This window comes from Aricia agestis, chromosome 9, assembly GCF_905147365.1.
Source record: "Aricia agestis chromosome 9, ilAriAges1.1, whole genome shotgun sequence".
Taxonomy (NCBI): Eukaryota; Metazoa; Arthropoda; class Insecta; order Lepidoptera; family Lycaenidae; genus Aricia; species Aricia agestis.
Genome location: NC_056414.1, coordinates 292,516 through 315,108, shown reverse-complemented (window position 1 = coordinate 315,108; position 22,593 = coordinate 292,516). Strand labels below are relative to the sequence as shown.

At 39.6% G+C, this 22,593-nt stretch overlaps 1 protein-coding gene across 1 annotated transcript in view; it reads left to right on the top strand.

Annotated features, from left to right (window-relative positions):
• LOC121730654 (zwei Ig domain protein zig-8-like) overlaps nucleotides 1-22,593 on the top strand; it is a 272,454-nt gene that overhangs the window by 219,149 nt on the left and 30,712 nt on the right. The window contains exons 3-4 of the mRNA XM_042119796.1: nucleotides 10,098-10,308; nucleotides 17,088-17,126. Of these exons, the coding sequence (XP_041975730.1) occupies nucleotides 10,098-10,308; nucleotides 17,088-17,126 (250 nt within the window). The remainder of the gene's footprint in view (nucleotides 1-10,097; nucleotides 10,309-17,087; nucleotides 17,127-22,593) is intronic.

Genomic DNA, 22,593 nt, shown 5'->3' with positions numbered 1-22,593 from the left:
CTATACGGTCAACGATTTCCTAAACGATAGCACATCTTGGGAGTAGGATGGCTGCTTGCAAGGCTGCTTCTACATTTATTATATGTGACTTACAATTGTGTATTCATATTGTATAGATTAAGTTATTTACATTGTAAATTTTATTTTTATTAAAAGACAAATTTCCACTTTTTTAGTAAAAAGTGGCCCCGTGCGAGTTTCTTACGCCGGTTCTTCTCGCCGGGTTAGTTCCCGAACCGGTGGTAGGCAACATGTAGTTCAACGTTCTGAAAATATTTGATTCAAATTTATTCAGAAATAAAACAATTTTTATTTATTTATTATTTATTTACTAGACCGACACGGGTTGATGACGATATTGTTTTAATTTTGACGAACCTCGGAAACGTCAACAAAATACTATGCAAGTGCGCCGGCTGTATGAAGTAGTGCGTATGGAATTGCATAAGTTTTTTATTTTACAATCGGCATAACGTTGCTCGTACAAGTTGTGAAACCATAAAAAGGAAATTGTTCGCTCGTTTATTACGTTTAGTGAACCACTCGAAATTAAAACTTCCGCACTCCGCGGTTCCGGAACCGCACTCCGCGAACACAGTTCGGTAGTGAAGTTGCGCGGTACTCAAACAGCGCGCAAGCCGGTTCGGTGTAAAAACTCATTAACAATCGGAGGCGATACCGGATGTACACAACTACACGGGCCGAGATGAACACTCGCAGCTCTCAGGTGTATACATTTAATTTGAACAGGCGAGCGGGGGTCAGGGGGAGGGGAAAAGGTAGCTCACTGTGATTTATTGCTTGTTTTTTTTTCTTTAAAATAGGTTAACGAGGTGTATTGGCTCCTGATAATATCTTTAATTTTATTTCCATCTGTGTGAATCTGCGATGACGAGGCTTTTAGCCTATTTCGGGAGGGATCGCCGAAACCTATTTAAGTAGCGAGCCCGAGGGTTCGGTACATTACGAGTCCTGCGGATCCCTGCCGACAATGGCGAGTAACTCCTGTCCCGGCGCCCGCATCCATTAATATGGATCACCGCAATCTCTCGACCGACTCGGGTTCGACGCCGCCCCGCTCCCCGCTACCTTCGACTGGCTCCACGTATTAGCCGAATATAGTTTTCATTAGGGAATATTCGTAAACAATACGGCCGCAGGAATGCCGGCGCCGGTATTGGATCCCGCAGCGACCGCATCAAATAGGCCGGCGGAGGTATGCGGGCACGAAGTATGTCGCCGAGTTAGTTGAGCAGTTCGGCGCGATGCGAGCGGCCGGTAATTGCCCCCGGTATTGTCTGCGGCTACCATTGTAACGATTATGATTTATGTTTCACTATTGAGTCTGGAATTGCTTTCGAAGTTTGTCGTATTGTTTGTTCGGAATGTGTTCGCTTTATAGTTTCAACATACGTGGAGACAACTGTAAACACGTTTATGAATGCTGATATTATAGAATATTATTGTTAATAACTTATGAGGTCAAACCGTAGTATAATTCGTACCTTGATCGAGGTCTTAGTCTTACAATACCCTGCTTACACTGTACAGTGTACAATCTACATAATACACCATAGTCTGTTTAATTTTAAACATTATCTAATTGTAACTCTGTCTGTGATCTGTGACACGCGATGACACCCGACTTCGCTCGCAGCCGGAGCTGTCATTAATATCAGCAAATTAATTAAACACAGCTACTGCGGGCGGCCATTCCGCGCGCGCCGCCACGCACAATGTACATTCCACGCCTTGATTCAACACCCGCCGTGTCACCGTGTCAGCTGACTACATACTACATACACGAAGTGCACATAATATGGAACTCAGGAGATGTACAATGTACATTGAGGTATAACTCTGAGTATACTACTAAGATGCGTAATATGACTTTAACTCTGATCGGTATGGACAGAAACTAGTCGTAATATTGTAAGCCTACAGGTTCAGCATGATTACAGTACTAATAAACTGATATAATTAGAGTAAAAAAAGATTGATTTCTTATATCAATCTGCTACTTTGTCTATTCTTTCGCACAAAGAAACTCTTCCTATGGTGTATGTTTAGCTTTCTGTAGTATATTAAGCTACGTTCCTGTTGTTGTTCATGCAGTCAGACAAACACAAATGTAACTACTCTACCTGTATATAATATATCTTTCTATAAACTTTGTGATCAAAGTTTTTACACACTTTGCCGGGTGGCGTGCGGGACGTGACACCCCCCCCCCCTCTCTCTCCTCTCCTCCCGCGACGTGACGGCGTGACCGCGGGCCGACGTGACGCGCGCTGATTCGCGGCGATCAGCACGCGCCGCTAAATCCTGCCAATATTGTAATATTACGAAAACGTGGCGTAATCCGATCGTAATTCGACCAACATATTATGGTATGGTAACAACATAAAGGTGTAATATATGTGAAACGCGTTATTATACCATTACAGTATAGAAACTCAATTATCCAGTCCTCGGTTATTATCGGCTATCGGATAATATCATTAGAAAATGTAATATCTCTTAATAATTTCTCAATAAACATTGATTTAACGCATAATTTTATGTACTGTGCTTTTGCACGGAACTCGCTTTATTTCATGCATTCGATTATCCGGATTTTCGAATATCCGAATGTCTAACTACAACAGACCGGGATATAATTTGAACACTAATAAAATTTATTAGTGTTCAATATGAATTTCCACCAAGAACCGACAGTACAATCAATAACATAATATGGACTATAATTTGTTGACAAATCGAGTTCCTGCTGTATCTGCGTCCAATTTGACGCAGTCTTAAATATGACTTGAGTGTATTCACAGAAGAATGGACTCAGATTTTAAAGAAAAACTGAGCAGTATCAAACATCTTATAAAACCTCAATCATCATGGCTGTAAAATAAACGAGTTTCATTACACGAAGCTTTTGTTCGAGCGCGGGACGCGGCCGGCCGCCGGGAGTCGGGACGAACCCTCCGACTTGTGTACTCTGTTCTCATACAATACAGTCTTAGCGAAAACGGAGATGTTATACATGGTAAAGCAACCAATTTAAATATATTTTATTTACAGCTATAAGAAAAATGAAAAATATTTCATAAGGCATCCATACTATTACCAAATACTAATATTATAAAATATGTGGTACTAATATTATAAAATATACCGGTGGTAGGCACCGTAGCTAATATTAACATTCTGAAAGTATTTTCTTAAAATCTACTCAGAAATAAAACATTTTTTATTTTTTATTTTTATTTTTATGCAAAAGTGTATCTATCTCTCTGTCTGTGACCTCTTCACGCCCAAACCACTGAACTCATTCAGCTGAAACTTGGTATGGAGATACTTTGAGTCCGGGAAAGGACATAGGATACTTTTTATCCCGGAAAATGTACGGTTCCCACACGATAGACGAGTTTTGAGGCAACGGAGTTGCGGGAGTCACCTAGTTAAATATGTTTCTTTCATCGATCGATAGCTGATGATAATTATCTTTACGATAAGATTAATTTATAATAATTTAATCGGAGGGTAGGGGAAATATGTCACTGTATTTATGAAAGAGTATTCAGGGTGTATCGCAAAGTGTGATCACTGATCAGTCTGAGAGAGATATATTAAAATGATATTTCTTACTTAATTATTAACTAATTATTACTTCAACAACTTGACCATACTTTTTGGTTACCCCCTTAAAATTCAGGAAAAATGCGGAAGGTAAAACTTCATTTAAAATAGGGAAATATTAAATTTTTGTAAGATATTTTATGAGTATTCTCGTAACCCTAAAACCTTGTACAATGTACTTAATATAAAACTCTCGAAAGCCGAATACGACGCTTGTGTCATGTTGAGCACGCCGCGGTCCGGCGCGAGAGCGGGGAATATTTCGTCCGCTCGTACCGCCGGGCACAATGGACGCCGGCGCCCGCCGAGCCGCACCGAGCGACGGAAATGTTACTTTAATTAAATCTTGTTTAAATACTGTTAAATATGCACAACTCGACCAAAACGAGATTTTGTATTTTCGTAGAAGCTTAAATATGCTAAGGATTTTCGTTAAAATATATTTACAATTTACTATACGGTGTTTGAATTGAATACTTATATTCAGTGTAGTATAGATACCTATTATACACTTTGATACAATAAAATAATGATAATTTTTATTTTTCGTGTGCGTTTTAAAGTGCAAAACTCAATAGTCGTTATAAACAATCGAAAACGGTAAATTAAAATGCATGATGCAGTAATATAAAAAACTGAACATTTCATTGTACTATAGTTTGTCAAAGGTTCCCTTACGAACATTTATTGATTCCTTAAATTAATTGTAACATCCTGCTATCGCGTTACTAATAATGCAATTTATGTTTTACTAATAATAATTATTGTAAACTCTGTTGTGTGTCCTATTATTTAAGTCATTTCACATAATGGGTGTCGAATAACCCGGGGAGTACGCGTGAGGTGTATTCCGGCGGCTCGCGGGGCATAACTCAGCCCTGACAACTTTTTAACGCAGTTTCTCTGTTCCGTGTCACTACAGAATACGTAATGTGTGTGTACACAGAATAAGTGGAGACAGAAGACGAGCAACACAGTTCAGCGCCGCAAACAGAGCACAATATGATGCTTATCATAATATTGTGTCATATACAAAGAATGTTGTTATAAAAAAACATGTAAAGCGAGCTCATTATAATTTAGCTTTATATCTCTGAATGCTTTCAATTGACAGATATGATGAGATGATGATAATATCGATCGATAGCTGATGATAATTATCATCGGCGTACAAATAATGTGGTACAAAATATGTGAAATATTTATGCTTGTTTTCTATCTCTGCGTTCTCTGTGCGGCCAATCAATAATAGTTGAAAATAATTGACCCGCATCGAAACGAAATAGGCAATGGCGGCCGACGCAACACATCCGAGCTTCAATCGGTCAGCGTCGATATTATTGCGAACAAAAATCACCGTCAATCGGTCCAATAATCCAACAGCCGCCGCACACAACAGCTCCCAACTGAACTGTCGCGGCCGGCGGTAGTCAGCGCATTTATAAACTACACGAAACTATATCAGGGATTTTGCATGAAACTACAATATAAAATATTATGAAAAACAATATTGTGAGTGGTTGAGGACAATGACAGTGGACGGGCCGGTCATAGTGCGCCCACATCGCACCGCCGACTGATAACAGCGATACAGCACTCAATAGTTTCAATATTTGTTCGCGATTGCAACAAACAAACAATGAGCAAACAAAATATGTTTGGCTTTGAGTTATGATTTAACGATGTTCGTTAAATGTTTTATTCTAACATAATATCGATTTCAGTCGATTCCGTTAAATAAACTTACAATTATGCAGTTTGATTATAATAAATGTTATAATTATAAAGTGCATTTCTATATGGCAGAGATTATAACTGCAACCTTAAAACTAAAAAAATCTGTGAAATATATCCACTGTGCAGAATAACTATATCACCGAGCACGCCCGCCGCCGCCGTTCAACTTCACCCCAATTTCATAAAAGCTAATTTAAATATACTCCACTGAAATTATTTAAGCGGTAGCTCGTGTTATTACTAATGTTAATATATTTTACTGTTCACATTTCAGAATAAAACTCCGTCGGCTTATACACGCGCCGTTGTACCACTCGTGAACACGTATAGTAGCAAAGTTACGGATGTAATAATTACTACTATAAAAAAAGATCCACGTTGTATACAGACGATATTATAGTTGTACCATTGGGCAAATGAATTCCTAGGCCGTTGACGGACCTACGTCATTTGGTCGGCTTATGTCAATTCAATGTTAGCTGTGATCGGTCGGATGGGTTTGACTTAACGCGACCAAATTCGACGCAGCTTCGAGACTCGGTATAAAGAACATATCGCGGCTTATAGAAATGGTCATCCTGATAAGTCACATTTTGCTAAACATCTTTTAGATAGTAATCATACTGTGCCCGATGGCCATTCCTATAAAGTTTTACATAAATGCGATAAAGGCTTTCGGCTGAGCGTGTTGGAACAATTAGAGATCATAAAAGAAAAGAAAAATAACAGATTTGCATTGTTGAATGACCAAACTTGCTTGACTACGTCACCGCTTATTAATATGTTTGGGGGTACTAGTGAGAGTAGTGGGGGTAGTGGGGATAGTAGCGGGGCTCGATAGTGTATAAAAAGCGGTGTTTTGGCCGGTGGCGGCACTTAACGGACGTTGTTCGTAGAGTCCACATCCTGAGGATGCTCCGGTGTTGGGGCGAAACGCGCGTTGAGGTTTTCAACCTGCATGGTGGTGAGGGGCCTTGCACGGATTTGCCAACATTATTGCTTGTGTGGTGGTGGTGTTTGCAAGTTCTTGCATGCGAGTGTACGCATAGGCAGTGTGGGAGGAGGGAGGTGCTGTACGCATGCCTATGCGTACACTCACTCATTTACTTAAAGTTGGAAGTTGTTTTCGCGGAATATACAAACTAAATTGCGACCAAATTACTTAGGTCCGCCATTTGCCTAGGAATCAACTTCTCTGATAGTACAATGTTTGGCCTTATCTGTCAAGTTAGCTTTCTCATGCTAAGTACTCACATACGGATTTGCTCGATAGTTTTACTCCGAATCGAAGGAAATATATTTGACATATTTCATTCCATCGAGCCGGCTCGAAGCGAGCCTTCGAGCTGTCAGTTTTGCCGTCCACACGGAGGTTATTGTTCGATTTGGAGTAAAACTATCGAGCAAAACCGTATGTGAGTACTTAGCATTAGATATCGGATAGATACAAACATTTTATTACAATTGTGTTTTATAAGTAAAGGGGTTATAAATTTATAGCGGTCGTAGCCTCGAAATTAAATTAGTTTTTCAATACTCCTAATAAAGTGCGATTTTTTTACGACACTTCGCAACAAATTGATACTCGACCCGCTGGCCCCGACCACGACAATAATGCAGGCGGCAGCACTCCGCCGCATTCACTCCCACACACACTGCACTATTTGTATGACTCTTAAAATCTAAAACCAGATTTTAATTTAAAGTTTTTCTTTATATGTTTATATTTGAATTCTGTTATGAACCAACTGCGACGTATCCAGAAAAAATATAGCGACTTTGAAATCGTTGTGCGGCCGGAGGCCACCTCCCAATCTTTTGCCGCTTTCTTCACCGCCACGTGCGCCACCGGTGGCACCACGCTACCCCGTCAACGTTGATTCGCAGAATTCTATCTGTTGTTAAAAGACTTGGAGGCGCCCCTTGTCGCCAAGGACCTCGGCGTGACTTCTCACCACCGCCACTTCAATTCAACAAAGTTCTGTAGAACTCGTTCTGCGGTTAAAACCTATGTGACCATGAAAATTATTACCTATTTTTGCTTGGAGGGCGGCAAATTGGGATTCTGCTCCCCCCTTTTTAAAACGTAGATCCGGGCCTGGCTACGATTATAATTTAAAACTTTTGATTCTAACTCCTAATACTTTAATTGTTTAATTGTTATTTTTCTTTTTTAAACTAAACTTAAATTAACAGAATAATAAAGTAGGAAATCTATCGGTTACAACTTACAGCAGTGAAGTTGAAAACTGCGGCGGTAATAAAATATCGGTCCAGCCCCAGTGCCCCCAGTGCCCCCAGTGCCCCAAGTGCGCAGCCCGCGAGTGTCTGCACGCCTCTCGGCTTGGATTTTATATTAACTGGCGCTAGTTGCCGCCTTGTAACTTTATAACTAAAACATACAAAAACCACTGCAGTTTATCTAGCTACATACGCTGATCGTTCGGTTCTTATTGTCTTGAATCATGTGTTCTAAGAACCTAGAAAACTGTTAAATAATATGATATTTACTTATTCAGTCTTTCACATTTTTTTTTATGAAATAAGGGGGCAAACGAGCAAACGGGTCACCTGATTTAAAGCAACTTCCATCGCCCATGGACACTCGCAGCATCAGAAGAGCTGCAAGTGCGTTGCCGACCTTTTAAGAGGGAATAGGGTAATAGGGGAGGGTAGGGAAGGGAAGGGAAGGGAATAGTTGAGGGTAGGGAAGGGAATAGGGTAGGGGTTAGGGGTTTGTATCTCCGGTAAACTCACTCACTCGGCGAAACACAGCACAAGCGCTGTTTCACGCCGGTTTTCTGTGAGAACGTGGTATTTATCCGGTCGAGCCGGCCCATTCGTGCCGAAGCATGGCTCTCCCACGTATAAATTGTGATTGACAATACAAAATTTAAAAAAATACTCGATATAATCTCCAAACAATAAGCTCTACGAATAATCGTAGCACCTCTACGAGAAGACGTGTCGAAACCGTGCGGACTGCGGGCGGTCGTAGCACGTCTACGAAAAGTATACAAAATCCTAGCGGAATAGACAAAGGTCTGAGCAAGCGAGATGTCACTATCAGTAACACTGCATGGTAAAATGAGACGTGCGATACATGACAGCAGAACTTTTTTTTGACGTCCAGTCGGCACTTATCGGCACTTTGACAATTTAATCTCATAGAATTCATGCTCAATCATGCTTGTATAACTGTATACGTATTATGTATACATATTTTCACACTCAGATGTAATTCAATGTCGGTTTCGTTTGACCTCCGATCGTCTATACAGGGTGTAACAAAAATAAGTGATAATACTTTAGGGTGTGTACGTGTTCTTTGTAGAGAGTTCACTGTGAAAGTAGCAGCGCTGAAAGACCAAATTTTTTTTTCACTTTTGTATGGCGAAACTCGTGACGCTCGAGCCCTTGCCCATACAAAAGTGAGAAAAAAAATCGTCTTTCAGCGCTGCTACTTTCACAGTGAACTCTCTACAAGGAACACGTACACACCCTAAAGTATTATCACTTATTTTTGTTACACCCTGTATAATGCTTACTACAGACTACATGCCTCTAAAAAGTATTCAATATTAGTCTGTTGTGTCAGTGTTCGTCGTAGCTTGATTCTTAACTCGAATCGTGGAATAATTACACGAAATTATTCGGTTTTTGCGTGTTCATGCAAAGCTAGATTCCGTATCTAGTCAGTATTTATGCTAATCGAGTACAGCATTTACCTTAGAAAAAATTTAATAATACCTAGACGGCAGACAGACAAATTAGGACGGCTCAGGGTCACGACGTCGTGAGGTTAAATAATAAGATTTACGAGAACTTCGACGATAAAGTTATTGTTGTTTAATTTTTATTGCGGACCCTATTATTTATTACCTCCATTTATGTAGGCAAATTAAATTACTTTATCGTATAAAAATATTAAAAACGTTCCTCGTTCCAGTCTCATTATTTTGATACGATTCGAGTATTATTAATACGAGCGACTGGTGAATCACAAAAAACTTCCAACTAATACGGGAACTCGTACGGAAAAGAAATTAAGCAAATTAAAACTTTTTCGTGTGCACGTGTTCCCCGCTCGCCGCTCGCCGCTCCCAGCCCGGCGCTGTTCCCCGCTCTGTTGACATTTAGTTACGGGATGTGTTTCAATTTACGTAAGCATTTAAAACAACAATTACAAATGCTTTAGCTCCCCCCCCCCCCCCCCCCCCCGTCCTCCCGGAGCGGCCCCGCGCTCCGCTTCCCGCCCCGCTCCTCGCTGATCTAAACGCGCTCGTTGCGAGCGAATATATTTTGACAAAGATAAATAGCGCCCGAAGCCCAACAAAACTCTTTAATTACAGGCAGTATTTCTTTTGTGCGCCTTTAAAGGGCAACAATGCTTAGCAGCCTATTTACTCGGTCTATTTATTGTCAGTCTTTTATACTGAGCTTTAAGACGGGGCGTATCGATGTCAGTATCGTAATATTCGCCGGCTTCATGAAACCGGGCCCACTCAGGAGTTAGTTTCACGCGCGGTGCTTTCGTGTACGTGCAGTGCACGAGGGTACCATCTCTGCCTTCACTCGAATAAAAACCCAGTGTGATATCTGACAGAGTAGCCAACAGCGACATTTTTCACGTAACGCCAGAGAAAACTAGATGCCCAATGACCAGCCTGTCCCACCCCAACTCGTAATCGGTAACGACACTGACGAGGTGTGTGTGTGTGTTGCAGGTGTCGTGGATCCGGCACCGCGACCTGCACATCCTGACGGTGGGCGGGTACACGTACACGTCGGACCAGCGGTTCCAGGCGTCGCACTCGCCGCTGACGGACGACTGGACGCTGCAGGTGAAGTGGGCGCAGCAGCGCGACGCCGGCGTGTACGAGTGCCAGGTCTCCACGCAGCCCGTGCGCTCCTTCTTCGTCACGCTCCACGTCGTCGGTGAGTATAAACCTTATCTCGTATACTACCTTATTCGCTTTACTAGATGTTTTACACCATACAGCAATATGCTGTGGCATATAATTGCTGAAGCAGCAGTTTTAGGCTTTCCGCTCAAGCATAAAAATCAAATTCAAAATACTTTTTATACAGAGTAATTATTTTACAAAATTGTTTCCAAACGTCGTTACTAAGGTGCCTACCACCGGTTCGGGAACTAACCCGGCGAGAAGAACTGGCGTAAGAAACTCGCACAGGGCCATCTTTTACTAAAAAGATGGAAAATTACAATTTAAAACTCGACGCACCGCTCTGACCGCTCGACTGGAAATGCTGGAATGCAATACGTCATCAAACCGTGCGTCTAGTTAATTTGTATTTGTATAATAAAGGTATCATAAATACAATGTTACTTTTAAATAAAAAAAATAAAAATAAAAATTTCTCCGCAACTGCTGCAAGTATTTCCATGAAATTGAAAATTCTCTGTTTTTAACTTGACTCTCTTCTTAAAGTGAATAAGCATCTGATTGATTACATTTAATATATATATATATATATATATATATATATATATATATATATATATATATATATATATATATATACTCGTTGTAATTTGTAAGTACAAACAAAATATACTTACATTTTTTTTTATGAAATAAGGGGGCAAACGGGTCACCTGATGGAAAGCAACTTCCGTCGCCCATGAACACTCGCAGCATCAGAAGAGCTGCAGGTGCATTGCCGGCCTTTTAAAAGGGAATAGGGTAATAGGGGAGGGTAGGGAAGAGAATAGGGGAGGGTAAGAAAGGAAATAGGGGAGGGCAGGGAAGGGAAAAGGGTTGGGGATTAGGCCTCTGGTAAACTCACTCACTCGGCGAAACACAGCGCAAGCGCTGTGCTTTTCCGTCACGCCGTATGTGTCACGCCGATTTTCTGTGAGCCCTTGGTCGAGCCGGCCCATTCGTGCCAAAGCATGGCTCTCCCACGTCAAAATTAATCCACATAATCTTAATATATAAAAATCCAGTGTCATGATAATGTATGTTCCCAATGAACTCTTCACCACGTCAACCACCGTTGTGATGAAAGTTGGCATTTAATGTGTAATGTGGTCCAACTTAACATAAAGGATAGTTTTTATTTCGATTAATTGTCCTAATAATTTATAATTAACAATAAAACAGAATATGGCAGATCATTTTAGTAATGGCGATTTTGCTGTCGAATTGTTTTTTTTTTATTTATGATCATGAAGACCATGCAGTGGCGGATTTACCAATAGGCTAGGTAGCCTAGGGCGGCAGATTTAGAGGGGCGGCAAATTTAGCACCATTTTTTTATCTTACAGAAATAAAAAAACCCACCAAAAGCATTTCTTGTAAAATATTGCCGAGACGACCACATAAGGTTTACCCTGTGAAAAAGATATGAGATATCATGTAGAGCCAATTAGCTTCTGAATCTACACGGCCTAACTCTACTGACCCTAGCTTAAACAAATGCTACATACCAGTAAATATGTAAGGTTTCGCCGTTTCGCTACCGCACAGGGTGAAACCTTGTGTGGTCGTCTCAGCAAAAATTTTCAAAAAATGTTCTTGGTGGCCGGTGGGATATGATTGTGTTTCTCTAACGTATTGAATTTCAAAGGTCAGTTATAGGGGCGGCAAAATTGAATAGACTACAGGCGGCAAATCTGTAAATCCACCAGTGAGACCATGGATACAAAGTCCTTCAGCCATATTAACCGTATTATCCAATGACATAAGAAACAGACGTATTTAAATTCGCAATGTCGAATTGAAACTCTTTTCAGTGTTGTCAGTACAAGCAAGTTCCAATTTTTTTAAGTGAAGCACGTACCGGGCCGCTAGTATTACAATGAAATGTTACTGCTAAGTAATAAAATCACAATAGTCTGCAACACGGCGGAGATCTTTTAAACGATTAACCTCCCAAAATAGAACTACAAACATGAAAATAATTACACTCGCAATATTATTCAAACATATCCTCGAGATTATTATTTCAACCCAGCGACGTCGAATACTAACTATGTGCTACCGCCAAACGAAACTGACTAACCTAAACATTACTAACAATAACAAATGAAACACAAAGCCCCAACTATTTGAATTATGACCCATTAGCCAATATTCCTATTTAGTATTAGCGCAGCTTCTATTATAAAATCGCATTATAAATACGGTGCGACCTCAGCCCCCGCCCGTGTACCCCCCCACACGCCCCCGGCGCCCACCCGAGTTATTCCAATAGTTTACGTGCCCGGATCGCTCAATTCTGGATGTTTGGCATTTTCCAGCGCTGCGCTAAATTCTGCCGCACGGACATTTTTACATTTAGATAGATGTGGAGCATCTCCGCCCTCCCGCACCGCCGCACCCCGCCTCCCCCCGCTATGATATATTCCGGCCGTTTGTTAGTTATTTACGAGGCTGTATCGGAGATTACGCGCGGCTTGTTTTTACAACTCGGACCCGTCCTTAGAGTACGCTGATTCTATATTTTAACCCGGACACAGTCCTTGAAAATGTTTCAAATGCGGCTGATGCTGATCATAATCCAATAAAGAGTTGTTCGCGAACCAGAAACCAATAAAAATATATTGGGTGCGTCGAGTGAGGATACGGTGACGGGGGGCAGGTGTCCCCCCCCCTGCGACCCCCCGCCCCCCCAACAATTCACGCACTTCACAATTGAAATTCGGTGATATTCATTACCCGGCTCCTACTCAGCGCGTAATTGGATTTTGCATTTTCCTGAAAGATTGTCGAAAAATCGGAGCTACTCACGAGCCATCCATTTCGAAGGAGGCCCAGGCTCAAATAACCGCAACATAAACGGTCCCCGGAGATCGCTAAAGTTGTGTAGGTACGCAGTACGGTCCTCGCGCGGGACGTCTCCAGTCGAAGATATTTTACGATCACTACTGCCCCTCCGGACGTCTCCGCTTACCGAAAAGTTTACTACTTTTATAACTGACACGTTTATACCTAGGCAGTATTATGATTACGACTGGCTCCTGTCTTAGCTTAACTATTATATTATATTTAGAAGTAAAAATATTATAGTTATAATATTGTACACCTAAATAATATGAAACGACAGCTTCATTTTATTGAAAGTAGCACAAAATATTGTTATAATGTTTCCGTAATTAATAGAGATAAATATGGCTAAGGCCATAAACTAGCCACTGGCTTTGTGTAGCCGCATGTGTCGACACTTCACATGAAACATGTTCAATATTACCGCGACATTAACGGGGTTTATCTCATTTGTCGCGAGCCCATTCAAAAAACTCACAAACGCGGCCCGATGTATGTGATTTCCAATTTATGTCCCGCGCTTTAACAAACATTTTAACATATTTATTGAAACGGACGTGCGTGCCTCGAATTGAAACTGAATCGAGCCGGTTTCACCCGGCGCGTGAACCGGTTACATCCGACTCGAACTGCTCACAGCGGTGCTGACCACTACCTAACTCCGACGTATGGAGCGATAACAATTTGTTGTAAACGATAACAGCTGTGGAATCAAAATATAGCATAATTTTATTCGTCTATTTATATTATAATATACCTACGTGATTTTTATTAAACTAGAGATCGCCCAATGGTCGAAATTCGACCTTAGTTTCAACGACATTAGGACTACTACCTATATTTTGTAAAAAATATTAACTTTATAATTTTTTTTCAACTCTTGTCTCTGGGACTTAGCTGATCTCAGACTGGCCGTGTAAGTATTGTCTAATAGTATCTTAGATTCAATAAAAAAAACTATAATCCATTTTCAATTTGTCAACTTGTTGTCAGACTCCAACCATAAATAAAAGAGTATAATTCGTATGTATAGGCTTGTCACTCAAAAATCTGTCATTTCTCATGTGTGTGTGTTGTAGTGTGTGTAATGTTTTATTTGTTAAAAAAATTTATGATAAAAGCATAATTTCCAAATAATATTAGTTCGATGCACTCCTTCACCATATAAACTACTAGCTGTTGCCCGCGACTTCGTCCGCGTGGACTTCAGTTTATAGCGCGCGATGTCAACAAAATTGGTGTCAAAAGCTTTTATAAAATAACCCTGGTACCCCTTAAATCAAGACACCCAATAACAGCTGTGCAGTGTGCACTGTATAACTTATTTCATTTTTTTAAATTTAATTTTATTTATGCCAAATTTTAAAGTATATTTAGCCCCCCATTACACAACTTTACCCATAAACTATTTATCATTGATAGGTGACGTCACTGCTCACTACATAGATAAAGTTCTGAGTTATTTAATAACGTAGAATAGAAATAACAATCGAAAAAAAATCGAAACTTGAATGTAAGATGATACCACCTCTTAAAGACTTTTGAGCAAGCGTCAGCGCGATGTAGGAGACGGCATGGCGCCATCTATTATGAATTTTTGGAACTAACTTAATTTGAACAAATTTACGTATTTTCACCCCCTTACAACCCTTTTTTCCAGTAAAAAAGTAGCCTATGTCCTTTCTCAGGCTTTAGACTATCTGTGTACAACATTTCATTACAATCGGTTCGGTAGTTTTGGCGTGAAAATGAGACAGACAGACAGACAGAGATACTTTCGCATTTATAATATTAAGTATACTTTCGCATTTATAATATTAGTACGAGTATAGATAACTGTGCAAAATTTCATGCACCTACGTTTCCCCATTTTTCGTAAAAAGGGTTACAAAGTTTTTCGTTTGCGTATTAATATTATGATAACATACGATACGTCATACGACTCGTAGTCATTAGTGAACCGCATACGCTTAGGTTTTGTTTCGTTTCGAGGCTCTGTTCCACTAGTCAAACGAATTGACTTTCAAATGAAATTAAATCTTCAATTAAATTTATTACAAAAGTTATATTTACTGACTCACATCGAGTGGAAGCCTGGCTCTCGACTGTTTCTCGAATTAAACTTTGTCGTTAGTATTTTTTGGAGACAACAGAAAACAAATACCGACAATAATTATATTTAGCAGTTTTTACCAACATAAATCTAAGCAAGGCCAAGTTCGAGTCGGACTCGCGCACGAAGGGTTCCGTACCGTTATAGAGCATCCAATATAGGGGTTCTTGAGTTACAGCCTGGAGACTGACAGACGCGGACGGACAGACGGACGGATAGATATCGAAGTCTCAGAAATAGGGTCCCGTTTTTACCCTTTGGGTACGGAACCCTAAAAAGCGAGTATAATAAAGGTAACAATCATATTATGTACGCACAAGTTACAGCGAGTCTCGAGTTGAGCTCGTGCCAACAGACGCAACCTTAAACATAATTAGTTTTCGCCCGCGCCGCCCGCGCCGCCCGCGCCGGAGTTATGTTCGTGGCGGCCACTAAAACCATTTGTCAACTGAATGTTACGTTATTGTGTACTACGCCGGATTTAAACTAAGGACCGGTACACACCCAAACGAACGTCACGCGGACGTCGAATTTTTAATATTGTGACGTGACGTTTTGAGCTAAATTAAATTGTTCAGTGCTCAATGGGGTATAACATGACTGATCTATTAGTCTAAAATCTAAATAGGTAGTAGACGAGACGCGTTTTTTTACTTGAGAGCGCTTACCTGAGAGTTGAGACCATCCAGCTCGAAGAACCAGGAAATCTGTCACTGACCCTATCACATTCAGCTCGTGCAGCTCCTGGTCTCTTGCAAAATGTTATCATTATTTAGCCACTTTCCTGTTTTAAGTTATTTAAACAGAACTTCTGACGACCTTTGACGACCTCTGTTGCTCAGTGGATGAGCGCGTTGGTAGCTCACGCTGGAGGTCGCGGGTTCGAATCTCGCCGACGGAACAAAAAGTTTTCAAAGTTCCTGGGTCATGGATGTGTATAAAATGTGTATGATATAATAAAAATCTTAAATATATGTATAGTATAAAATTATTAATTATGTTTCCGTTGTCTGGTACCCGTAACACAAGTCCTCAGGTACATAGCACGGGACCGGACTGGCGTGGTGTGAAGCGTCCATATACTATTATTATAATTTAGCGAGCAAATTATTTTTGTTGTCTTGCTCGTTCATGTAAAGAACTCTTTGAGTCGAGACTTGTGTATAAACCTGCGCACCGAGCTGCGTGTCTAGAAATAGTTATTAAAGTCGGGCTCAGGATATATCGACCCTATAGAGTATAGAGCACAGCAGCCTACACATAATCCCGTCCTGAGGGCGCAGGACGGAGGACGGAGGTAGTAATTTATCCAAATGACTTTGTTTGTTGCTGGGCCGGCGGCCGCACGAGGTTGTGCTCATCACATTTTTTGTGTAGTTGGTTTTATTTTCGTGTAGTATTCGTCGGGTTTTATATTTATTACTTCACAGATACGGGCGTGCGAGTGATGTGCGCCTTTACGACTATATTTCTTGTAGCTAACTTTTTATTCGCTCGTCATAAAATGTTATAAAACTAAGACGATGATCATCTGCAGCACAATATTCCGGGGAACCTGCTTTATTCACTTTTTATTGACACACGAGCGTGCGGTCTCGTCGATTATATCGGCCGTCGGACTCCGCTCGCTACGACCTAGTATAATCCCTCCTTTTCGAGACTCACCAATGAAATTTCCAGGAGCTTACTCGAAACTGAAACCCGAACCCCGCAAACGTAATCTCGTGTTATAATATTGTGTACTCCTACAATTTCAATTTTATTAATGTCGTTACGTTCTCTAAGCTTAATATAGTATTCTGTCTGTCCAGATTGCGACGAGATCTACCAGAGGATGTTTTCTGACGCAGGTCTGTGCGAGTGTGCGAGTGTGGTGTGATAGTGTGCGCTTTTATAACACGCTAACGAGTTTCCTTGGAGCCTTATAACATAGCTAACCCCTTTGGAGTTCGTTTTATAACGTAGTAGTTATTGACTTTGATAAGTTAGCAGGCTTCTTACAGACGAACCTCTTCCGCGAGCATGTTGCGGACCGCTGCGTAAATTTTACATTCACTCTGCATTAAAGTTAAATAATTCATCTCCGGAATATTAATACAGCCCCGAGTCGGACGAACGCTCGCAAAACAGGAGCGAATCGAAATTAATACTCGTTGGAAAATTTTAAACGAATTGTATTTCAGTCATTCGATACGAGGACCGCCTCTCATCACGATCGGCGAGCTGGACAGTGAAGTGATGTCGTATATCGAGCCGAACTCGTAGACGGAGCCCGATTATCATACAAGTCGTCGGTCGGAAATAACGCTCTCTCTGCGCAATGTCTTGAGACTCCCGATCAATTTGCAGTCGCCACATTACATTTTAGAGGACTCTATCGACGTTTAGTGAGGACGACGAATTAATAATGGTTCGCTAGTTGCATAAACATTTTATTTCTCTAAAATCCTATGACTTTCGAAGGATAAAATGTAACTCGTTACGTTCAGTCCTAGCTTGAAACATAATTTGTTACATATCTATAGTGGATTTTTGACGTATCTGTAATTGTTATAATAAATTATATTATAATTAATAAATAATAATAATAATATAAGTAAATTCTATGGCATCAGGTATTACAAACAAAAATGTCAATTCTTCGCCCAAGTATAATATTATGTAGATAACTGTAGAAAATAAGTACAGCGGCGTCTTCCCCGGCCCTCGACTGGCTGTTCACTTCATATCAGCCATCTTTATTGCCCGTCTCGTTGGGATCATTTTGATTGAAATTTTTCCCGCGAAGCTCCGCGTACACCCGCCGTGAAGCAGTTTAAAATTATCATCTACGTTCGCCATTTTCTTTAAAGATCAATGAAATTTTATGTTGAATTTAAAGGAGTTTGTCAAACACAATGCGTTTTGTCACTAAGTATAATAATTAACTAGCTATTTGACCGAGCTTTGCTCGGTATTCGATAAAACACGAATAAAATGACATTTTCTAAAAATGACTCCTAGCTAGATCGATTTATCGCCCCCGAAACCCGAGCCGATTCCGAGATTCCAATTAAATATGTATATACAAGAATTGCTCGTTTAAAGATATAAGATAAGGATTTGTTTTGTGACACGAAATTGGATTCTAAAATAGTAAATAATTTTCCTACGAGCGACTGAATTCATTTCTGAGGGTCAAATATACTAAAGACTGCTTGATCTAAGACGACTAACCACTAACCATGACATTATTATTACATACTGTTAAGGGTTATATAATAATAATAATAACATAATAATTAAATCTATATCAATTAAATGGGTTTTAAATGAGTTTTACATCATATACTAAAATTAAATATCATACAAATACAAATATTTACTGACCAAAAAATTTTAACATAATATAATGCGATAACGGATCCCCACACAGCCCACACTAGGCGATGCCTGTCCTGTGGGGACGAAACGAAGTTACAATAATTACATCATTTTATTAGTATTTTTTTTTAATAATCTATACATCTATACATACATATAAATAAAAATATAAATAAAATTGGAGTGTCTGTTTGTAATATTGAAAGAACCGTTTTTTACTAGATTCATATGAATGTATTTATTATAGGGTACATACTCCAAAACAACATTTTTTACAATTTTTGTCTGTATGTCTGTCTGTTTGTTTCGGCTAATCTCTGAAATGGCTGGAGCGATTTTGACGGGACTTTTTTTGGCACATAGCTGATGTAGTAAGGCATAACTTAGGCTACTTTTTAACCGACTTCCGAAAAAGAGGGGGATATATTTCACTTTTTTTATATTGGTTCGCGGACAACTGCGTCGTTTGTAGACCGATTTCCAATATTCTTTTGTTGTTGTATAATATGTAGCCCGAATTTGGTAACATGATCTCAAAAGTGATGATCTGATGCAATCCATGAGAAATCGACAGGACTTCTTAAAATGTATATTAAAACATATAGTGATTTTACGTTTTTCTGAAGGATTTTAAGCTTTAACTACCAAAAAATAAGAATTTGCGCCGAAGCACACCCTGGTTCCGAAGGTGCTGTAAAGAACTCTTGAATCCTTATAGTTAAATGTTCGGCAAATTTTGGCGTTGTTTCAACAACTAAAAGCATATTATTATGTCAATGTGTCAATAATACTAATCATCATCATCACTATAATCATGCCATGAATCATCACATTATTATCAAAAATCTTGCCTTTGATTATATTATTGTTCCACCGTTTGTTGACTGATTTTCAAAACTCTTTTGTTGCTATTTAGTGTTTAGTGTACTTTATAGAGGTACAATAACCCAAATTTGGTACAATGCTTACGAAAGTGGTGATCTGATACTGAAATTCGTAAGATATAGAGGGAACTCCTGGATATTTTTTGGGACACACATAGACGCGTCAACTATTTCTGTATTCAATCTTCATAATATTTTTTTAATTCGTAGCAGCTAACTTTAGCGCAATTTCTATGTGCAATTTACCGTTTTTTTTGTAGATCTAGATTAAATGAACTAAAAAGTATTAAATAATTCATATTCTGTACTCAGTATTTCTGTTCTCAGTCTTCATTATTTTTATGTCGGTACCACCAGCTAACCTAATCGCCAGTTCTATGACAAAATATAACTGCAAATTATATGACTGGTACCGACTTCAAATTATGAAGATTGAGAACAGAAATACTGAGTAGGTACAGAATAGGAATTATTAATTAATACTTTTTAGTTCATTTACGAAAATTACTATTTTCTTTATCTTGGAAGTCAGTTTCAATCTTTGTTTAAAAATAATAATTTTTCTCTTATTCGTTATCCTTAAGATTTTCTATACAGTATTGGCGTTTTTATCTACAACTTTAGGTTCATGAAAAGTGATCAGATCAACTACTTAACAAAATCCCTTTTTTACTATTAGGGTAAGGAAGGGGAAAATTTCTCACTTTTTCATTTTCTTTTTTTATCATATTTTGCTGACGCGCACGAAGTCGCGGGCAACAGCTAGTTAGTAATATAATTACACTAAATTAAAAGTTATTTTATTGATGTTATTAGTGTGAGTGTGTGTATGTGCGAGTGCGAGTGCGTGTGTGTTGTGTGTGTGTGTGTGTGTGTGTGTATTTGTGTGTGTATTTATGTGTGCATGACTTTATTCGGTCATTTTGATCAATGAACTTTCTTAAAAGATAACTTATCAATTTGGCATAACTTAATAAGGTTATTGTATATGTAAGGCAGGAGAAACAAGCCAAATTTTTGAGCGAACGAAGTTTTGACGGCGACTGCGGGAACTCTAAATGACCGTTGTTTCATTAGTGTTATGTAATGGGAGGAGCTAAGGATATGCTTGTGCATAGCCACTCCTGCTCTTAGTATGTAGAGTTTCCTAACACTTAATACACGAAATTCTTAATACAGAGCAGAAGTGGGATATCTTTTCCTCTTGTTCAGAGCAACTTTAAGTAAAGCACGCTGAGCTCTTTCGGCAGCGATAAGGGTGGTAGACGCTGCACCTCCCCACACAGGAATGTAGTAGTTTGTGATAGACTGACAGAGATGTAGGTATATGGTTCTTAGTAAGTGAGGGTCCGCTGCGTTGCGTAGATTTTTCAGAACTGGTATTATTTTTCGAATACGGGAGGTCAGTAGGCAGATATGTTCCCTAAAGGACAGCTTCTCATCTAAAATGATGCCAAGATATTTCAAGTTTGGTACTCTTTGAATTTGGGGACAATTACAGGACTCTCGCTCATCGGCAGAATCGCTAATCCTTTTTCAGCAATTCGACGGACATCACTTACAGTTTTAGCGTGGAAAATGAGTGCAGTATCATCCGCGTAGCAGTAGATGTCTGCAGAGGCTAATGGCAAGGAGGCGATCTCGTTGATGTAGAGTAAGAAAAGTGCTGGGTCTAATACGCTGCCCTGAGGTAATTGGTTTAGCATCACTTAAGTCATTACCTAGTTTAACTCGTTGAAGTCTGTCTGATAAATAGCTGGTAAACCATTTTAGTGCAATACCCCTAACGCCACAAGATTCTAGTTTTCCCAAGAGTATGGGTATTGAGACTGTGTCGAATGCCTTAGCCAGATCAAGAAATACACCAACACAGCACCGACCCTCGTCGAGGTGGGAAACTACTTTATTTACGAGAGAAGAAACTGTTTCCTCCGCAGATTTTTCCCTCTGAAATCCAAACTGTTGGCTGTTAATTATATGATTTGACATAAATTGACATAAAATATATGTCTCTAATGTCTAACGGCCGTTCCCAATATTTTATCTATCTCTGGTTTTGCCCTACTAGAGATAGGAATAGCTCACAATTGACATAAAATATATGTCTCTAATGTCTAATGTGAGCTATTCCTATCTCTAGTAGGGCAAAACCAGAGATAGATCAAATATTGGGAACGGCCGTAATGTGAGCTATTCCTATCTCTAGTAGGGCAAAACCAGAGATAGATCAAATATTGGGAATGGCCGTAAGACAGACAGAGGTAAATATTTCTTCTGCACGCCCGATGCCGATTCAAGCGAATAGGATGTAGAGTTATCATAAACAAAAATATTCTGTTGTAACGAAAAATTCTTACATACAAATATAATGATGTTGGCTATAACTACCATTAACGATTGGCAATGTAACATTTTAAGTTAAAAATTCTTGCTGGTTGATTGTTGACGTCGAGTAGCATCTCACTGCGATGAGAGTTTTTCACTCAAATTACTTTCGGAGAAGTTTTCCTGGACGAAACTGCAAATATTTAATATCTTTTAAAATATAGCCCTCGTCGCTGATCGTGCCCAGCCGGACTCGTCTATCGGCCCGCCTATGAATGGAGCCAGCCGACTCCCGGTAATTCAATTAAGAATTTATATCAAAGTTTAGCAAAATTTGCAATAATTCGTTTAAAATTCGTCTCCAGTAGACGGAGTTTATGATAAAGAATAATTCTGTCTTTCTGTCTGTTCTGTCCCGCGCCCCGCACCCCGAGCCCCTACAAAATATTAACTGGAATTAAATCGCTCCATCTAGACGGTCGAGCACAGAATTACAGAAAGATTATGTTAACGCGATAGTTACTATGCAGGTGTTTGTCTACTCGAGATGGCCTCCACTTCGCCGGAATCTTAATGTCCTTTTCATTTATGAGCCCTTGATATGAGAATTCATCGGATATTTAAGTTTAAATAAATATACTGTTTAATGTTACTGTACTGTACGAAGTATGTTTACGGGTAGTGAGATAGATATATCTTATTCAATACAGAAATCAATAGTCCTCTTGTTGTCGAAATTTGTCTG